This window comes from Culex pipiens, chromosome 2 (assembly GCF_016801865.2).
Source record: "Culex pipiens pallens isolate TS chromosome 2, TS_CPP_V2, whole genome shotgun sequence".
Taxonomy (NCBI): Eukaryota; Metazoa; Arthropoda; class Insecta; order Diptera; family Culicidae; genus Culex; species Culex pipiens.
In genome coordinates, this window is record NC_068938.1 from 216,493,830 (window position 1) to 216,515,050 (window position 21,221).

General features: G+C 36.5%; 1 protein-coding gene across 1 annotated transcript in view; it reads right to left on the reverse strand.

Annotated features, from left to right (window-relative positions):
* Positions 1 to 21,221, reverse strand: part of LOC120430087 (beta-1-syntrophin) — a 373,089-nt gene that overhangs the window by 198,743 nt on the left and 153,125 nt on the right. Inside the window, exon 5 of the mRNA XM_052708017.1 lies at positions 18,643 to 18,877. Within this exon, the coding sequence (XP_052563977.1) occupies positions 18,643 to 18,877 (235 nt within the window). The remainder of the gene's footprint in view (positions 1 to 18,642; positions 18,878 to 21,221) is intronic.

Genomic DNA, 21,221 nt, shown 5'->3' on the forward strand with positions numbered 1-21,221 from the left:
TGCTTTAAACAAATACTTTTTAATATTTTTTTTTTGTCTAGGTTTTCGATATTTTCCAATAAAACACGTTTTTTTTTTCAAAAAATCATGTCTCCTAAACCAGATTTTGCACCATCGTGCACTATGACACAGAAGATGTCTTTTATAGTCCCCTAAAACAATGTAAAAAAAATCGAAAATAAGAAAATACGTATTTTGGCAATTATACTTTTAGTGATACGAAAATAACTAAAAATAATCGGTAGATTTTCCAAGTACCTATTATTTTTCGAAAAGTCCTAACCATAACATACAACTTAGACGAAGACACCAAATCGATCAGAAAATCCCTTCTCAAGATACAGAGTTTCACACATTTACATACCCATTTTGTATGACCAGCCCCCAAAATTGTATGGAGACATGTATGGAGAAACTAATGAAGCAAAATCGCTTCTTTTGACATGCGTGGACAAAGTTTCATTCAAATAAAAAAATTAAAATTAAAAATCGCGAAATCTTAAATAATTACTCGAATGATTTTGCTTAGAAAAAGTAGAATTGTAAATTTTCACAAATTTTAGAACAATTTAGGAAAAACCCGGAATGCAAATATTATCAAAACAAATTAGTTTCACCAAATAAAGTATGCTTTGTTGAGGGAAGAATCCTCGTGACGTAATTCTCATCCCTTCTCCTAAACCCTAACAAGGCAGCTCAGAAGTACCACTAATTCTTGGATCCCAATCTGAGATTCGGTTTCATTAGCATTCTGCACAAAGTTTCCACATGTACAATATTCATGCACAATACAAGAGAAACAGTAAAAAAAGGGAAACGAAGATTTTCAAAATATATTTAGATTTATGAAAATAAAACCTAGCATTCTTCTAGAAAAAAAAAAAAGAATTTGATGATTGTACCCAACTTGAAGTTATACCAATTAAAAAAGCAAAAAATAAAATTAAAATAACAGAACAAACAAATAACTTTCTTATGGTGCACCTTCACACCGGTCCTTAGCAGCAAAAATTCGTCCTCGTAGAAAGTTGTTATTTGTACACAGACACACACATATTTTCGGCACGTAACACATCACCCTTTTTCGGGATGGGGTAAAAACCATGGAATTGTGAGGAGAGGGTGGCAAGGATCTTGAGTAAGAAATTTTGGGGCTTGCAAAGCAGCAACGGCAAGAAACAAGCAAAATAACCTCATTCTCGTGAAGGATAAAGATTTTGCTTCCGAAAAATTTTCCCCGGCAAGGGGAAAGTTGGGTGGGGGAGGGAAAAGTGGAACACAAGTAAAACGGAAATTTAAATATTCAATTATTTTTTTGTCGTGTGCGGTTTTGGATCCTTGGGGCTGGTTAAGGACAGGACACAACGAGCAAAAAAAGAGGGTGAGAAATGAATTCGAGGACCCTTTTCCTCCTGTTGCCGCGCATTTTACAACCACCTCTACCATATAGTGAGTGTTAAATAAGATGCTTTCCTTTTGCCCTAGACATCGTCGTCGTCGGTGGTGGCTGTTTTGCATATCTATACAAGGCTAATTAATGTTGTTTGGCACCGCTCTCACTTGGAAGGTGTGAAATAGGGGTGGATATGGTGGATTTTTTGGGGGCTCCAGAGGGGGGAGGGGTCAAAGGTGAGACAGACGGTTTATTTGCATTTTATGTCGCATTCATAGTCGAGCATAGACCCGTCGTGCGTCGCGCGTTGAAGTTTGCACCTCGGTACGGCTCCATGAAAGTGTCCTTAGAACCGCCGAATTGCCGTTCCGCAGCGACCGTGAGTGTTATCAATTAACGCCGGCATAGTGCGTTATAATTGAGCCGCAATCGACGGCCGGGCAACAAAAGTGAAATTATTTTTGCCATCCATCGTCGTCGTCGCGGGATAAACAGGCAGAACAAAGCAAGAAGTGTGGTGTAGCAACAAGGCCTGTGGCAGTGCTGTTGTGTCGAGTGCGTATACACACACTATACGAAACCGCGCGCGGTGTGCTGAGAGTGCGGTTTTAGAAAAAAAGAAAACGAGAAAAGTTTTTAATTTTATTTTGCTAAAATAAAATAAAAGTTATTTTATTGTGCTGTTGTGAAAAATTCTGTGCTGTAAAGTGAAGCGCATACACGCACGAACGCAGGACGTCCTCTTCCGGATATGAAGACCGTTAGGCTTCGAGATAAAAGCCCCGTTACGGTAGCGTGAGAAAACCGGGGCTAGGTCTCGGTAGCCCTTAGGTGGTTCTCCACCCCGAGACTAGGTAGCGCAGCCCTGATAAGGCTGCCTACCGAAAAAGAGGATCGCGAATGGCAAGAAGGCTAGAAATCCGGAACAAACGGCAGAAGCCCATAGAAAAGCAGACCACCGATTGGCGACTCGGCTCCTGGAACTGCAGGTCTTTGAATTTCTTGGGTTTCGAATTCGCCTTAGCGAATGAGTTGCAACCTCGCAACTTCGATGTTGTGGCACTGCAGGAGGTGTGCTTGGAGGAGGAGCAGGTGCTAAACTGGCCAGGTCAGCAGACCAATTCCAGATTTTTTCTGAGCGGCGGCACGGACAAGAAGCTGGGTACCGGCTTTATCGTGCGGGGCAAGATGCAGGATCGCGTGTTCGGCTTCACGGCGTTCAGCGAGCGGATGTGTAAGTTGAGGATAAGAGGCCGTTTCTTCAACTACAGCATCATCAACGTGCACTGCCCCCACGAAGAAAAGACCGATGATGAGAAGGAAGCATTCTACGCGACGCTGGAGGATGTGTACGACGGCTGTCCGCGGCAGGATGTTAAAATCATCATTGGGGATTTGAACGCTCGGTTCGGAAGGGAGGAAATGTTTCGACCGACAATAGGTTCAGAAAGCCTACACGCGGTCACGAACGACAACGGCCAACGCTGCATCGACTTTGCAGCCTCCCGTGGAATGGTGGTCAGGAGCACCTATTTTCCTCGCAAGGACATCCACAAAGCCACCTGGACATCACCTGACCAACGGACGAAAACGCAAATCGACCACGTCCTGATCGACGGCCGATTCTTCTCGGACGTAACGCACGTGCGCACCTTTCGCGGTGCGAATATTGACTCGGACCACTACCTAGTTGGAGTTGACATGCGCTCAAAGCTGTCGACGGTGTTCAACCAACGCCGAAGTCGGCGGGCCCCTCCGTTCAACACCGCGTGTCTCCAGAACGGGGAAGTGGCCCACAGTTACGCGCAGCAGCTGGAAGCGAATCTGCCAGGTGAGGAGGAACTTGGCGCAGCCTCGCTCGAAGATGGTTGGAGCCGTATTCGCTCAGCCATCGGCAGTGCAGCGGAAGCCACACTGGGTAGTGCGATCCGAGTCAGTCGGAATGATTGGTACGACGACGAGTGCCAACAGATTACCGCCGAGAAGAAAGCAGCTTACGACAAGAAGCTGCACAAGGCGACGAGAGGGAACGTGGAACGATACAGGCAGGCTCGGAATCGGCAGGTCGCGGTCTTCAAGCTCAAGAAGCGCCAGCAGGAAGACCGGGACTGCGCAGAAATGGAGCAGCTATTCCGAGCTAACGAGTCGCGAAAGTTCTACGAGAAGGTGAACCGGTCCCGCAAAGGCTTCGTGCCGCGAGCCGATGTGTGCAGGGACAACGAAGGAAACCTGATCGTGAACAAAAGCGAGGTGTTGGACAGGTGGAAGCAATACTTCAACGAGCACCTCAACGGCGATGAAGCGAACAGGGACGGCGTTGGAGTCAACCTTGGAGCGCCCGCAGCTGATGAACAGTTCCCGGCGCCTGATCTAGAGACGGTGAAGAGGGAGATCAGGAAGCTGAAGAACAACAGAGCTGCCGGCAAGGATCGGTTACCCGGTGAGCTCTTCAAATATGGAGGAGAGAAACTGGCGAGGGCGCTTCACTGCGTGATCTCCAAGATCTGGGAGGAGGAGAAGTTACCGAAGGAATGGATGGACGGTGTCGTGTGCCCGATCTACAAAAAGGGCGATAAGCTGGACTGCGGCAACTACCGCGGTATCACGCTTATTAACGCGGCCTACAAAATCCTCTCCCAGATCCTCTGCCGTCAGCTGTCACCCCATGCAAGGAGGTTCGTGGGGCCCTACCAAGCGGGCTTCACTGGCGCGCGCGCCACCACGGACCAAATATTTTGTCTCCGACAGATCCTCGAGAAATGTCGTGAGTACAACGTGCCCACACATCACATCTTCATCGACTTCAAGGCAGCCTATGATACAGTCGACCGCGAGCAGCTATGGCAGATTATGCACGAGAACGGATTCCCGGATAAACTGACTCGGCTGATCAAGGCTACCTTGGATGGTGTGATGTGTCACGTGCGTGTTTCGGGGGATTTAGCGGAACCCTTTGGATCACGCCGAGGGCTGCGGCAAGGTGATGGCTTATCCTGTGCGCTGTTCAACATCGTCCTTGAGGGCATCATTCGAAGAGCGGGCATTGACACGAGTGGCACGATCATGAACAGGTCCTACCAGTTGCTTGCTTTTGCCGATGACATCGACATTGTGGCAAGAAACCTGGAGACGGTGAAGGACGCCTACACCCAACTGAAGGTACAAGCAAGGCGTGTAGGACTTGGCATGAATACGACGAAGACGAAGTACATGAGAGGAAGGGGATCGAAGGATGTTGCCCCCCCAAGCCTCACCCCTCTAACTGTGGATGATGATGAGTTGGAGGAGGTGAGCGAGTTCGTGTACTTGGGATCGCTGGTAACCGCCGACAACGACACCAGCAAAGAGATCCGGACTCGTATTTTTGCTGGGAATCGTGCGTACTTCGGATTACGGAAGACCCTCACTTCGGATCGGGTGCAACGCCGCACGAAGCTGACGATGTACAAAACACTGATTAGACCGGTAGTCCTCTATGGCCACGAGACCTGGACGATGCGGCAGGAGGACGAACGTGCCCTTGGAGTTTTCGAACGGAAGGTGCTACGAACGATCTACGGTGGAGTGCAGGTGTCTGACGGAGTGTGGCGACGACGCATGAACCACGAACTGCACGCGTTTCTTGAAGAACCGACCATCGCCACCCAGGCGAAGATCGGGAGGCTCAGGTGGGCCGGCCATGTCGCCCGAATGGACGAGAGCCAGCCTGTCAGACTGCTTTTTGACCGCGCCGAGCCAGCTGGCGGTACAGGCAGGAGAGCAGGGAAACCGCGCGCACGGTGGGGAGATCAAGTGAATGGTGATATCCGGAAGATTTGTAACCTGGGAAATTGGAGAGTAGCAGCCCAAGACCGAGAAAGATGGAAGCGCCTTCTTGCTACAGCACGCGTACCTGGTGCGCTATGCTGATTGGTATGGTATGTATCATAGTCGAGCAGCGGTTTTGAACTGATTTTATGGAAAACATGTCTGGGGTTATTTGAAATTTTGATACAAACATTGATAAGAAAATTTAAAAGAAGTTGATATTTCGTGGGATTACCCTTGATTCAATCGACTTTGTTATATTTGTTTTATTAGAATTGAAAATAAGATTTAAAAAAACCTCTTTTATTTAAAAAAAAATGCAGGAATCAGCGTTATACAATGTGTTTTTCATTGTACAAGTTTTTTTTAATAAAGGTTTAAAATTTTAGCAATATTTTTAAAACCCTTGATTTATTTGGGCGATTTTGAATTAAATGAAGTATAATAAAATTTGAAGTTGAGCAATTCTTTATAAACTTTGTAAAGGCCTTCCCGATGACCAAAACAACAATTTCTCATAATTGATTCGTACGTCCATAGGTCGAAAATTTAATGCAAAGAGACTTTCAAACATTAGCTATGTTTCAAATATTTGAAATATTTATTCAGGAAAAATCACAAAATTTCTTTTTTTTCATTTCTCGGGAACTTATGGTCTGAGTCCAAAAACCAAAATTAAAAAAAAATTCTCGGCCAATGAAAAAAATATAGAATATTGACTTAAATGGCCATTTAAAAAAAACAATACAAAATACCAGCTTTCTTTAAAAATTAGGCTTAAAATGCATTTAATCCAGTGTTTCTAAACTCGTGAGTAATTTGGCCATTCTTGGGGGGGAATCAGGATGTAATAGAAATTCTTTGTTTTGAACGTTTTTGCTAAAAACTAAAAAAAAAAAAACTAGGGCACTTTTATCAAAGTTTAATGTTTATAATTATTTTTAAATTGCCTGTGAAATATGTGAATTTCCTTGCCATTTTTTCGGGTTTATTTTTGAAAAAGTCTAAAATATATCGGGCAAAAACTTAAAAATTATGAATGTTTTTTTGAAGAAATAAATTTCTCTGAATTTTCATGTTGTTTGAAACATGAAGAGTTCTTGAATATTTTTGTTCTAATTTTCAAAAATTAGCTGTACTAATTGTCTGTGATATAGAATTAATTGACATTCTTTCAAACATGAGCAGTGCATTTTTTTATAATTTGCTCGAATTCTGGTTTTTTTTTTCGGTTATGAGCTAATCTTAATGAATTTTGTAAGAGATTTTTCTTAAAGATTTTTTGGTTATTTAAATTTTGCTTTAGACATTCCACTGACCATGAGCAGGTTATGAAAAATTGTTAACACAAATCGCTGAGAACTTATCTTTCTCCATAAATTAAAGCCAAAATTATGATTTTTGTGAATTGATACTAAGTTTATAATTAAAGGGGGAAATGAAGGTCTTGAAAGTAATCCAAGGGGGGAATTGGTCGAAAAAGGTTGAGAACCGCTGATTTAATCAAACTTCTTTTCGACTGCAAATTCAACGTTGCTTTAAAAAAAATCGACATTTTGCAAAAATCGTATATTTTTTAAAAAATTTAAAAAAACTAGTTTGTTTTTCACACGTATATTTTTCAAAAATAAAAAAAAACCCGTGTAAAATGTTGTTTGAACTTTTGTTTGCTTATTTTATGATTACTAAAATATAAAAAAAAATCATATATCGTTGAGTATTAATTTTTTTTTTCAGAGTTTACCTACAGTTTTGCTTAAGACAACCAAATCGATAAAAGAGTTTCTTTTCAAGATATAAATTTCTGAATATTTGCATACCATTTTTTTCTTCGAACAAATCTTTGTTAATATTTTTTTTTTATTTTAACAACTAATACGATCATCCCAATAACAATTCGAGGTATTCTTCCATAACAAAAAAGGTTATTCCCAAGTTGTTTTGGCTTTCAACCAATACAGACCAATAACAAATTTTGTTATGATAACATAAACTGTTATTAAACTCTTATGCAAGAATGGTTTTTTCAAGAAGATTTCATAACACTTTCTGTTATTTTAACAGTATTTGTTATTGAAGTGGCATTAATTTTGTTATTACCGTGTGCCCGGGATGTGTCACGAAGTCGATCAGAATTTTGAAAACAAAATCTATGTTAATATTGTTATAGGGGAACTATACGCTTTTTCAGCCTATTTCTATTATCGGCCTATCAGCACTTTGATCATGAATTACAGCTTTCATAAAGTGTTTTTGACTGTTCCAAAGTAATAAATAGCTCAAATAAAAGTGAGCAAGCAACTTTCCATTGTTGATACATATGAAAATGTTGATTTAATAGCGGAAAACGGCAAAAGTGATGAGAATTGGTCAAACGGCTTAGAGTGATTAAAATGGGTATATTTCCCCTAATTTTTATTTGCATCATGAAATATTTAGAAATTGTGAAAAAAATGTACAATTTCTAAATATTTCATGATGCAAAAAAAATTTATTTTAGCAATATAATCAGAGATTTTTGTTGTCAGAATTCTGATCGACTTCGTGACACAAAAAAAAACCAAAAACTCTGGAAAAGAAAATAATTAGTAATTTTCCTTCTAGCCACAACTTTCTCCCAGCACAATTAAATGAAAAAAAAAAAACTGCAAACCTCAACAACAGCAGTAGTGGCAATTCCAACCAGCCGGTAATAAGAAAAGGAAGCCCCCTTCCCCTTTTCCTCCTCCTCAGAGGAAAAGCGGGATGTTTCTCGAAGCAAATTGCGCGGTGAAAAGCTTGTCGCTTTTCCGCGGCAGCAAAAGTTCCAATTTCTTCCTCGCCCTGCGATAATTTTAATATTAAAACCGCGCTCGTGCATTCTCCGGCTGGTGGAATTCCCAAAAGGGATAGGGGAAGTGAGAGGGGTCCGGAAAACCCCAACAAAAGAAAGCCACTTTTCGCACTAGTCGGTGCTGTTTTTCTCATCTTCATTTTTTTTCCCGCGCTCCAAAAAGGAAATCGCTTTTCCCGCAGCAGCTTTGCTGCTTTTCCAATGGCGCGCGAACCAGAATAGTGAAAGGGCCTGTTCCAAAGGAAGTAGAAAAGGGAAGAAAAAATTGGTTCTATCCCTTTCCATGGCAAGGTTTTTCCTCGCGCGACAACAAGTGCGAAAGGAAAAATATCCAATTTTCACAGCTGCGCTGCCGGCGAAAGGGCAACGAAGGGGGAGGGTTGCCAACTTTCAGGGGCAAGACTGGAAGGAAGAAAAACCCCCGCACAATTTGTATGAAGGATGCGCCCTGGCATGAAAACCGCGAAACAGTTGAATGGAGAGCGATTTTTTTTTGTGTGAGCCATGCTATTGAGCGTGGGAAAAGTGGTCGGTGGTGGCCCCAAGGAACGGATTCTGGGCCACCAGGTCACGCCAAGCGCCAACTGAGAGAAGGCCGGAGCCCGGCAGTCAAACCAGGGCTCTGTGTTGGTTGGGTGTCTCTGTTACACACAGCAGAGAGCGATGTTACTTGGCGTGAATGATGGAGGAAACGCCACCAGAGAATGGTTATGAATAATTTTGAATTTTTTTGCTGTCTATTGTGCCGAGGGCGAGATGATGTTCGATGTTGGAAATTGTGGATTTTAAAGGGAGTGATTAAAGCTGACAGTAATTTAAGTTGGAATTAAATTAGCTTTTTGTTTTTTGTTGTCAATTTTTAGGAAGAAAATCATGATTTTGAAAAACATTGAAAAATTTCGAAACATTTTTTTCGATGGTAAATGAAATATGCAACCGAAATGTGTATGCAAAATACAGAAATGATGGAAAGACATTTATTCCTAAAACTTTTGTTTCAGTCATTTTACATGTATGTAACCCCTTATCGTTGCACCTGTCCAAATAATAAACATAATTTCGCAACTTTATAAACCAACATTTGCCACCAGCCCACATCACAAAAGTTTCTCATAATCCAAAATCGATTACTTTTCCCACAACAAAGATCAACCACCCAGGCCAACAAAGTCAAACCATAGCAAAGGTTGGCGCCACCTAATTTTGTCGCAAATACACCCCGAGTTTAGTCGGCAATAAATTTGCGGTTCGCCATTCTCTCTCTCTCTCTCCCTCACTGCCACCACCAGCACTAAAGTTTGGAAAATTATTTAAACGCCAATTTTACTACCCTGATCCCCTCACCTCGCAACCACCTCACTGTGTTCTCACACCAATAAAGTGCACTGTTTTATTGCGAGACGCCGATAAAATCATAGCACAGAGAGAAATTTCTCTTTGTACGGTGAAAAAAACTTGATATTTTTTTTAATTTAAATTTTTGTATTTTTTAATCCTGCTGAAATTTTTATGGTGCTTTCGGATGCCCAAAGAAGCCATTTTGCATCATCAGTTTGTCCATATAATTTTCCTTACAAATTTGGTATAGCTGTCCATACAAAAATGATGTAGGGGAAGGTGGGGCAAGAGGAACAATCGCTCGTACGGCCGTTATTTTTACAATTTTTGGTATTTCCAGTATGAGGAATTGTTGCTAGCAATGCAATTGGCTGATTCTACTACCACATAACCGCCAAAATGACGTAAACGCCAAGGGGCATACGATTTAATGAAGTTTTTTTTCAAAACCTTTGTTTTCTTATAATATTTGGATGGTACAAAATAAGGCTTAGGGTTCGTTTTAAGGCTCATTTTATCAAAATGCTATTTTTCCTAGATCAGTAGTGTCCCTACCAATGACTTGCACCTATTATAAAGTATGATTTAACTTTTATTTTTTTTTTTTTTTTTTGAGAGCTTTTAAAAAATCTTGCTTAGGTGGGGCAAGTGTACCATATGGATTTTTAGTATGGAAAAAAATACGAATTGCTGCAAGAACATATTTCATTGGGAAAAAATATATAAATTGATAAACAATTGTTAAAAAAAATTGTCCATGCAAAATATAATGATATTATGAAAATTTCCTTTTTTTCATCAAAGTTATATTTTTTTTCCTAAAAACGATCAAATTTTTAGTAAAATAATATTATTTAATCTAAAAATGAAAGAAACGTTTCAAATACATTCTAATCTGATGTATCAAAGTGATAACAGTTCAATTGTTAGCAAATTAACATGTTGTTTCATGCATTGTTCCTCTTGCCCCAACGGGTTGTTCGTCTTGCCCCACTAGTTGAGATGAACGTACGGAAAATGAATTTTTTTAAAATCAACTTTTTACATTGAAAAACAGGATTTTTTTAAAACTTGTTCTATCAAAGTCTTAGTTAAGACCTGGAATAACATGATTATAAAAAAATCCGACAGATTTTTTAACGTTTTTGATGAGTTATAACGAGCATTTCCTTAGCTTGTTACACTTGCCCCACTTTCCCCTATCAAAATTCAAAAATCTGTATCTTTTAAAGGATTTTTTTGATCGATTTGGTGTCTTCGGCAAAGTTGTAGGTATGGATAAGAACTACACTTAAAAAAACCCGATTTAATCCCACCTGGGGTGAGATAGAGCCTTTCTTACTAAAGAATATAACGATGGTAGAACTTCTTTCAATTCATAACATTGACTTTGTTTAGAAGAAGAAGAAAGTCTTATGATGAAAGCAAAGTATTATAAATGATATGATTTCCAAAAGAAACAAAAAACGCCATTTTCACCAAAAGAATATTTTTAATCGTACATATTCTTAATCAAACAAGCGTTTATGACAAACGCGAGCATAGCAAGCTTCACATGCGTCAGTGACAACGCACACCGCGGTAGGCGCAAAGAAAAACCGAGGTATAAGTGAACCGCGTGTGCCGCACGGTGCAGGGAAGATAGCCATTCAGCTTCTACGAATGTGGCACCACTACACACTCAATCACGAGTACCTTAGGTAGAAAGCCATTGGCGTCGCCAGCATTAAAAACTTTGAAAACGATATAAACGATGAAAAGCTTAGAAAGCTCCTATTGGAATCCAATGAACCCTGTTAAATATACTTACGAAATCACGAAAAAATTAAGTCTATTTTTAGGCGATTTTCGGAGCACACGGAAAACAAATAGATTGTAGCCGGATGAATGTCCTATGTCACAAAAGTTTTTAAATAAACATTGGACAGTTATGCAAAAACAAACAGGGCAAAAGAAACCGAAAAGCTACGATATCTTACATGTTGTAGGAAACATCGGTAGACAAGCTACTACAAACGAGTATAAGTCGAGCCAGCAAATATATGCGCCAGCATTCTCGCGCCAGTATTCGAAACTCAACTTGACAACTTGTCGACGAAGCGTCAAAAATCGATGCAGTGTGATTTTTTGACGATTTTTCCGATTAAAATTCATGCTGAATCGACATATTTACGAAGATGGAAATGACGTCCTGGCTTAAAGTAAAACCTATACCTTTCTTTAGTAAGAAAGGCAAAAAGTAAATCGTTCTAAAAATTGATCGGGATTGCCGATCGATGTCGAATTTGTTTCAGATGCTCACTCATGGTCTGTACTATGAATGTAGCAAGAAATTTTGAATAAAATCAGAAATGAAAAATGTTGGCGAAGGTCACTAGGTGGGCTTTTACCTTTTTTTAGGGATTTTTTTTTTTCTTATGGTAGGTCAATCAAACGGCTCTAACTCCAGAACCATATTATGAATCTGGATGAAAATTTGGGAGGTTGTAGGGCTCGAAAAATGCAATTTTTGAGATAAATAAAAGATATGAAAATTAAAATTTTTTACCATATTTTCATTTGAAAACTGTGTATTTTGTTGAAAAGTCTGGCCGCATCCGAAAACAGATGGATATTTCGAAATTTGCGCGGCAACTCGCCCAGGTTCAGCACACTAGCTTTCATCTGCATTTAGAAGAATCGAAATCGGATATATGGGAGCTGAGAACGGCGCGACACAAAATTTTGCAAAATTTTACCACATACGAACATCACTCGACCTCCACGGAATTTATTTTCTCAAAATTCGAGGGTTGGAGACAGACGAGTTCTGTCAAGGTGAATCGATAGAGCGTCAAAAATCGATGCAGTGTGATTTTTTGACGATTTTTCCGATTAAAATTCATATTTACGAAGATGGAAATGACGTCCTGGCTTAAAGTAAAACCTATACCTTTCTTTAGTAAGAAAGGCAAAAAGATACACGGTAAAAGAAAGTTTGGTGATTTTTAATTTAATTTTTTGTCACTAAAACTTGATTGGCAAAAAAGTACTATTTTTTTTTGGGGACATCAAATGCCAACTTTTCAGAAATTTAAAAATTGTGCAAAAAATCTTTGACCGAGTTCTGATTTTTTAATCAAAACTTATTTTAAAAAAACTAAAAAAAAAACTTTTTGAAATTTTGATAAAGTGCACCGTTTTCAAGTTAAAGTTATTATCAGGTAACTTTTTTGAAAATAGTAAATAGTATTTTTGAAAAGCTGAGAAAATTCTCTACATTTTGCTTTTTTGAACTTTGGTACGACCCTTAGTTGCTGAAATATTGCCATGCAAAGGTTTAAAAACAGGAAAATTTATGTTTTCTAAGTCTTACCCAAAACAACCCACAATTTTCTAACGTCGATATCTCAGCAACTAATGGCCCGATTTACAATGTTAAAATATTAAACATTCGTGAAATTTCCCGATCTTTTCGAAATATTAAAAATAAATTAATTCAATACAAACATTTCAAAAGGGCCAAACATTCAATATTCTTTTACATTTTCTGTTCATAAAAAAATATCACAATCTTTCAGACAGTTTTGTTGCTATACAAATATATTATTTTGAGTTGTTGAAAAATAATAATGTAGGCTGAGTTTGTATAATTATATGCGTAAATAATTTTAAAAAAAGATAAAATTCATCAAAAAAAGAAAACTTTCAATAGCGAAAATTCAAATTGACAAATTTACAGCAAAGAATTGCTGAGAATTGTATGAGAAAAATATATTAATATTTTTTTAAATTAAACAAAAAACATTTTTTCACCGTGCACCACTTGGCATTGTATAGTTTTATGGTATTTCGCCGTCGGGACGATATTTTCGTTCCAGTTCGATAGCGATCGGCTGGAATGGCTGGTAGCTGGCAAGGATGCAGAACCACCACCTTTCATGGTTCATGGCCACGCCGCCGTAATCGGGATTTGCCCTTTGAACGATGAATCCCCATGGGGATTGAGTTTCTAAAATAACTTTTGAATGTGGTGTGTTGTTTATATTTTTTTATAAAAATGCTCTCCTAATTATAATTTTAGACTTTTGTTTATCACTTTCCTATTTTTACTGTTTGCAAGATTTGGCAACAAAATTACAGAACTTATTTAATATGATTTACCTTCTGAAAATAAACCTGTTGAAATCAGTACAATTCACAGCTAATTGATTGAAAATTTATCAAAAATAAAAAAATGTTGAGTTATTACAATGACCCTTTATAATAAAATCTATTTCATCCGTTTTTTTTTACTTCAAATAACAACATAAGAAAAAAAAACACACAAGAAAACAATCAAAGCTCACAATGTCAGGTATTCAAAACATGCCTGACCGCTTTAAATTCCAAGATTGATTACGCTTATCAAGATTGCCCCAAAGTCGCCAAAGCCGACAGCTCGGTTCCATTTAACGACGTATCAAATCAGAAACCATCCCTCACATTCCAGCTGGACACGTGGAATCACGCCACCATGTCCTTCGACCACCCAAATCTCCCGCAAACGAAAAAGGGTGAACCGGCACACTTTGATGATTGAACCTGCGCCCCTCGCCAGCCGGCCGGGAAGATCCTAACAAGAAAAACATAAACCAAGTGTGTGGCCTCCTGCGATGGAATCCCTCACGTTGCAAATCCCTTTCTTTATTTTTTTTTCCGGTTAGCCATGTCCTTTTGGAAGGCATTTGGGGCTTGCAGTTTCGGAGTCGGAGAATCCCCAAAAAAGAAGGGGTTCCACCGGTCAAAGTAATCCTTTGCGAAAGGTCCGTGGTCTCTCATTAGGAATTCCGGCGGTGGTTTCCGTATAAATCATAAATCCAATTTCATGGCCAACCATGTTTCCATTGCCAGAGCAGTGTTGTTCTGAATGTTGTGAGTTTGCTTGGAGCTGAATAAACATAGGAGGAGCGATGAGGAAAAATCTGTTCCCGGCTAACTGGATGGAAATGCTGGTTGTTGTGGTACACGGGTCGGTCAGTGTGCAGGGCAAGAAAATTGTCGAACACGTTGTAACGTTTCGGAAGGAACAACTTAAAATTCCACTCAGGTTGGGAAGCTTCATTTACACAGTCGAAGCGAGCACATGCACGCGAATGTTGTCCCCAAAGTGCCACTACATCAATCACAGCAAAATTAGAAGGGTTTGTTTCTTTTTGTTGCACAATTGTGGTTAAAAATGCCAGGTTGATAGAATGAATAGAAAGAACTAAATACAGTTGGATCACAGTTTTTTTCGTTTTTCACAAAATCTTTGACTTTTATTTTTATTAAATTGAAAGAATTACAATTATTGCACCATAAAATTGAGAAATAAAACAAAAATAAAAGGGGAAAGAGATACATAAAACAAGTTAAGTAAAAGCCACAAAAATTAAAATAATAACCATATTAGAAAAATTAAGAGATTTTAAGTTAAGAAATTTAAAGAGAGTTATCAAAACTAAAACCAAGTAACAATTTCATATACGAAAAAACAATCAGTCAAAAGCAACAATTTTATAAAGGCTGTGGCAAATAATTTCAAAGTTTATTATGGGGAAAAAACAAATCAGTGAAAATAGAAAACCAAGTAACAATTTTAAAAATATTCCTGCGTTAATAGGGCTGGCACAAATTTCATTTAAATTTTTTATCCTCAGCTAAGACCAGCGGAAGCAAAAAACTGAATTTAAAATTTAAAGCCTGATTTTCTAAAACATTAGGCAAAAAGTATCACAAAACATTAAATTACATCATTACAGTAATGCTAAAAATCTGGTTCTCAAAGTTTTTGAAGAACAATTTAAATTTTAGTCCCAGTTTTTTTTGCCGGATTTTTTGGGAAATTTTGAAAAAAGGAGGGTGCAAAAACTTTAAATAAAATCAGCAATGGCCCTATCATTTTTAGCATGATTGAATTTGTTTTAAAATATCAGAAATTTTTAAATTTCCCTTAGTATATCTTCGTTTTTTCTTAGTTTATCTTAGTTTTTTCTTAAATTATGATTGAAAAGAAGCTGTACTGACGTGTAATGCATATCTCTACACTTTTTTCATTTAAATTTTGATTCTATGGCTTGCAATTTTTATTTCTTCGTTCACAGTTGAAGGACAATCTGATATTTCAAAGAAATGAACAAAAATTTATAATTTTCAATAAACCAATTTTCATGTTATGTAGATAACGAATTACAAATGAAAAAATGTATAAAAACAACTAATTTGATCTTCATGCCATTGCAACTTTTTTGAACTTTATTTTCTTTGTCTCTGGTTCAAGAGTCAAAAAGGGTGATGCGAAAAAATAGAATTGAGCAGAGGCATCTGTCAACCCTATCTTTAGTAACTAGTATTGTGGAAAAATATTTATATTTAAAGGACGGAATTTGTTGCTTTCTACTATACTTTAGATTCTTAATTTAACAATATTCTGGGAAAATATGCAAATAGAGAAACTTTACTATTAAATTGAATTGAACGGTTTAAATAAAATAATATTTTAGTTAATTAAATTTGCTCAATTTCAAAATTGTATTTGGAAAAAATCAGCAAACTCACAATTCTAAATAATATGTATGGCGTTTAATATTCGGAAAAATATTTTTTGAATCCAAGGAATTCCCGGGATCCCGGAAATTTTTTGATACAGTCATATAAGTTATGTTTTCATAATATTTGTTATGCTTTTCAAGCTTTAAATAATAGAATCAGCGCAATACTATTAATTCGTGATAACACCTCTATCTTAACTAGGACAGCAGTTTTTAAATAGTCTAAAATAAATTAAAAATTGATTTATTTTTTGTTTGTGCTTTGTTGTGCTTTGGATTTTTAATAAACCACAATTTTTAATCCAATGTATGACCTGACTACAAAAGCTTTAAAAAATCTTTGAAACCGTCAAGCAAACAAAGAAACAACAACAAATAAAATGATAGCAGTCAATTTAAAATTTTAAAATACTTTAGAATTTCATGTTTCATGTAAAACATTTTTTACAAACTACAGTCTGAATAGTTACAGGAGATTTTGAAGCAATAAATTTGGAAATCGGTATACTATCTGTTCTGTTCTGTCTCTGTTTTAATCGAAATCAACCAAAAAATCAAAACATTATGCAAAAATTGGCGTAAAAAGTTGTCTTAATTTGTTAAATTTGTACTGATATACTCGAGATGTCGGTCTTTGATGAAAAATAATAAATATTATATTTTTTCAAGGTCATCATCATAAACATAATACCGAGCCGTTCAAAAATATATTAAACAAGCTCTTCCCGGCAAACTTCGTCCTGCCCTTTTTTGCTTTCCTGACGTTTCTTGCTTGTTTGCTAATTAAGCCTCCTGTGATCAAAATTTGATTTTACGTAACTTTTTCCATACAATTTGCAGATTTTCCGGAATCGGTTCCAGAGTGACCAAAATTGTAACTTTTTGGCGTAAGAACCTTCCTTGGACTTATACGAACCCAACGCAACAATTTTTTTATATATATAGATTAAATAGAAAATATTTAAAACGCTAGGCATTTTGTGGATCTAAACTAAAAAAATTCCGAATAAGTCAAATGAATGTATTAAAATTCTTAGGGAATACTAAGTACTCAACTGTTCAACCAAATCTGAATTCAAAACTTTTTTTTTTCAATTTCGGGAATTCCCGGGACAAAATATAAAAGTTCCAGGGATTCAGGAATTTCCAAACATGCTGTCAACATTGGTAATTTCAGTTAACCAACAGAAAATATTAAAATCATTAGTTTAAAAACAAAGTGTCAGCAAAAAAATCGCAGTGCTCTAAAATTCCAAATAATACAAATTATGACCAAAAAATCTAAATTGAAATGAATGCAGAAACTTTTAAGCTTTTTGAAACGAATATTTGTCTGCTCCCCGACTTCTAAAAGAACAATAAACATTGAAAAGTATTTGCAAAAAAAATAGTTGATAATTATTCATAACAAATAAATACTGTCGAATTTTTCGAATAGATTTTTTAAATGAAATTCTTAAGAATTTGTTTAGTACTAAATGAGATAATTTAATATTTTTAGTTTTAGAGAAAGAGCAATACTATTTTTTTAAAGCTAAGCAATTGCTCTTCTGTTGACTTTTTTAAATTATGCTGATAAGACAATTGATTGCAACAGGCACAGCTTTTATTTTTTTATTTTTTTATATTGGTTCTATATTTTCATAATTAGTCAACTGACAATATTACGGCTACAATGAGTCCTGTTTGATGATAAAAATAATTGAAATTTGTTAGAATTGAGAACTATTATCAATGGAATAAGGAAAAACATAGAAAATTAAAAGAAACTATAAAAATTAAGAAATATATTGTCAGATAACATTAAGGATTCTGAGGTAAAATGCACATTAACACGTTTCATTTTTCAAAAAACTAACTTTTATTGGAACAACATAAAATGGAACAACATAAATAAATAACATTGAATTGTAAAGAAAATAGCAAAGTAATTAAAATTTAAAATTTCAAAAATCTAATATCACAAATAACAAATTCCAGCGAGAAAAAACTGTCAAAGGAAACTAATCAAGTTGTTCAACAATGTCACTTCTAAACTCAGAAACCAAAAAAACTGTCCTTTGAAGTCCCCGAGTTTATTGCACGACATTCCCAGTTTCCACCCCTTATTTCACCTTCGGAAAAACCGTCAAATCAAACAATCACTTTTCAATCTAAGAAGCAAACTGACGACAACAAAATAGAGCACTCGAAATTCCTCAACGCCGCCGTCGGAAGCGCTCCAAAAGCACGGTAGGACTTCGAGTCAATTCTGCGAACCACATCAAATACGTGTATGTGTCATATGATAGATTTCTTTTTGGAGCTTTTTTGTTGTGGAAAGCTCCTGGAAAAAAGTTTTTCCCCCTCTCGGGGGTTCAAAGCGGAAGAAAGGGGGATAAACAGGATCCAAGGGGGGAAACAAATCAAAGTTATTCTCTCCTCGACATGTGAGGCAAAGATACTTTCAATATCGACATTGTTTGAAATACTACCGAGATGATGCTTCATTCAGTGGAGGGAATTGTTTGTCGGGTTTTTTTGCTGAGCTTTCCAAAGAGAAAAGTTTTATTGATCTTTTTTTCGGGATGATTGATGAAGTTTTGCAGATATTTGAGCGGTTAGGTTTGTCATAAATTGAAAATTATGTTCAACATTACGCTTCTTTGTTGAAAAAATGAAATTCCTTCAAGTTCCGCAGGAATTCCAATAAAAACAACCAAAAAAAAACGGAAACTCACCTTCCAGATCGACGACCCGGCCGGCCCGTTTGAGCGCCCGCACCGCCTCCTCGTGGGTGGCGTCCCGCAGGTCCTCCCCGTTCACGGACAGGATGGCGTCGCCCACGTACAGGCCCTTGGCGCTGTCCGCCGCCATGCCGCGGAAGATCTTCGATATCAGAATCGGCATCCGGTTCTCGCGGCCACCCTTAATCGAGATGCCGAGCCCGTTGTTGTCGGACTTGATGACGCGGACCTGGAAAGAAGCATAAGAAGAGGAGAGATAAGATGAAGACACGGCGGCGGTGGTGGCTTTATCAATATTTAATGAATGTAGATTAACATTTTGGGTACTTTGGCGAACACCCTGCGAGTAGACAGACAGGATGGAACAGGCTGAAGTTTGTTTGGCAGGAGGAGTGTGTTTCGGGGAGAGTCTTACGCAAACTTATTATGTTATAGACGGCGAACGAACGCACTAAATATTTAATTAATTTCCACTCCACGTGCCAGGAGGATTTTCAATGCGGATTAAAATAAAGAAATTCGAGTGAAACAGTTTTCCAACACTAAAGATTAAACAACACTTGAAGAGTACTTACATTTAAAATCTAAATTTACCTCTAAGCTTGAAAAATCCAGGGCATATGATTGTTTAAATAAATTAGAGTAAACTTGATTGTACTTGCACGGATAGAAATCCTGTCCGAAAAATCGTAAACAATTTGTTTTAAAATCGATAACATCGATTGTTTTCAATTTCGTTTACAATGTTTTCAAAAATGAAAACATTCTCCTCGATTTCGAAAACTTTTGTTTTCGAAAGCGCAACTTTTGTTTTCGAAAACGCAACTTTTTCCGTCACACTTTTACGAAGCGTAACAACTGTCAAAACGCAGCCTAAATCAAAACGTCAACCAAAACGTCGTGACAGTTTGTTTGTGTTAAGTTTTTTTTCTGGTTTCGGAAGAAAAAAATCGTTGCCGGTTTCCCGACAACGGGTCCCGTCAGCGTTGCCACATGTACAGATTTATCTGTCATGGTACAGATTTTCAGCAAATATCTGAGTACAGAATCTGTACGTACAGATGACAGATATTTGGGTCACCGTACTGATTTGTACAGATTTTCAGATTCTTACTTAAAATGATATTATTGAATAGTTAAGTTATTGCAATTATCTCAAAATTTAAGAACTTTTCATTGATTAAATCTAGTTTAACTTTTGAAACATTTAGAAATGGATCATGCTTATATTTTTTAACGATCTTAGATCCATTTATGCTAGAATATTTTGAACTAGGAGTCTCTCTTAATACTAACCCCCAGTACGCCGCGGGTAATTGGCTCCCTCCCACTAACATTTACACACAAGATCCTATGTAGTTTTAGGTTTTTCTTAGGTTTAAGAAAACTGCATTTACAAAAGCAGACTCATTGCTAACCAGGTTTCAGTACCGACAAGGACCTAATAAAAATAATTTATAGCATTTCGTTCTAATAAAGTTATGACATAATTTCCAGCATTTCCCATTCTTCTCAAAAATGATTTTGAAATGAAGGAGAACACAGGTAAAATAAAATCTAAAATACTTCAAAAATTTAATAGAAGTTGTACTGAATCATACAGAAAATAATGAGTCATAAAGTTTATTGTATTTTTTTATTAATTTGAATATATTTTTAAATTATATGAAAACAACATGATTTTTTTTATATCCATAATCTTGCTTATTGCATTTAACGCATTTTTTGCAAAAAAAAGTTTGATAATAAATATTATCTTTTTAGCATTCCATACTTTACATGCACTAAATTTGAAACATATTTACAACCGCCTTGTAGTTGCCTGAATATTAAAAAAATTATCCTCGTTTTTCAAAACATTATTATTTGTTTCTTGAAAGGTAACGCCACTATGCCACATTAAACTATTTAATAAATGGAATCTGGTCAAAGTAAGTTTTATTGAAAGTTTTCGATAAATTATGTTTTGTACCGGCAACTGGGTCAATCGGGACTGCAGTCTGTATGAATATGGATTACAGTCTAACTTTAATTATTTAATTCTTAAATTCCTAAATTCTGAAATTCTTAAATTCTTAAATTCTTAAATTCTTAAATTCTTAAATTCTTAAATTCTTAAATTCTTAAATTCTTAAATTCTTAAATTCTTAAATTCTTAAATTCTTAAATTCTTAAATTCTTAAATTCTTAAATTCTTAAATTCTTAAATTCTTAAATTCTTAAATTCTTAAATTCTTAAATTCTTAAATTCTTAAATTCTTAAATTCTTAAATTCTTAAATTCTTAAATTCTTAAATTCTTAAATTCTTAAATTCTTAAATTCTTAAATTCTTAAATTCTTAAATTCTTAAATTCTTAAATTCTTAAATTCTTAAATTCTTAAATTCTTAAATTCTTAAATTCTTAAATTCTTAAATTCTTAAATTCTTAAATTCTTAAATTCTTAAATTCTTAAATTCTTAAATTCTTAAATTCTTAAATTCTTAAATTCTTAAATTCTTAAATTCTTAAATTCTTAAATTCTTAAATTCTTAAATTCTTAAATTCTTAAATTCTTAAATTCTTAAATTCTT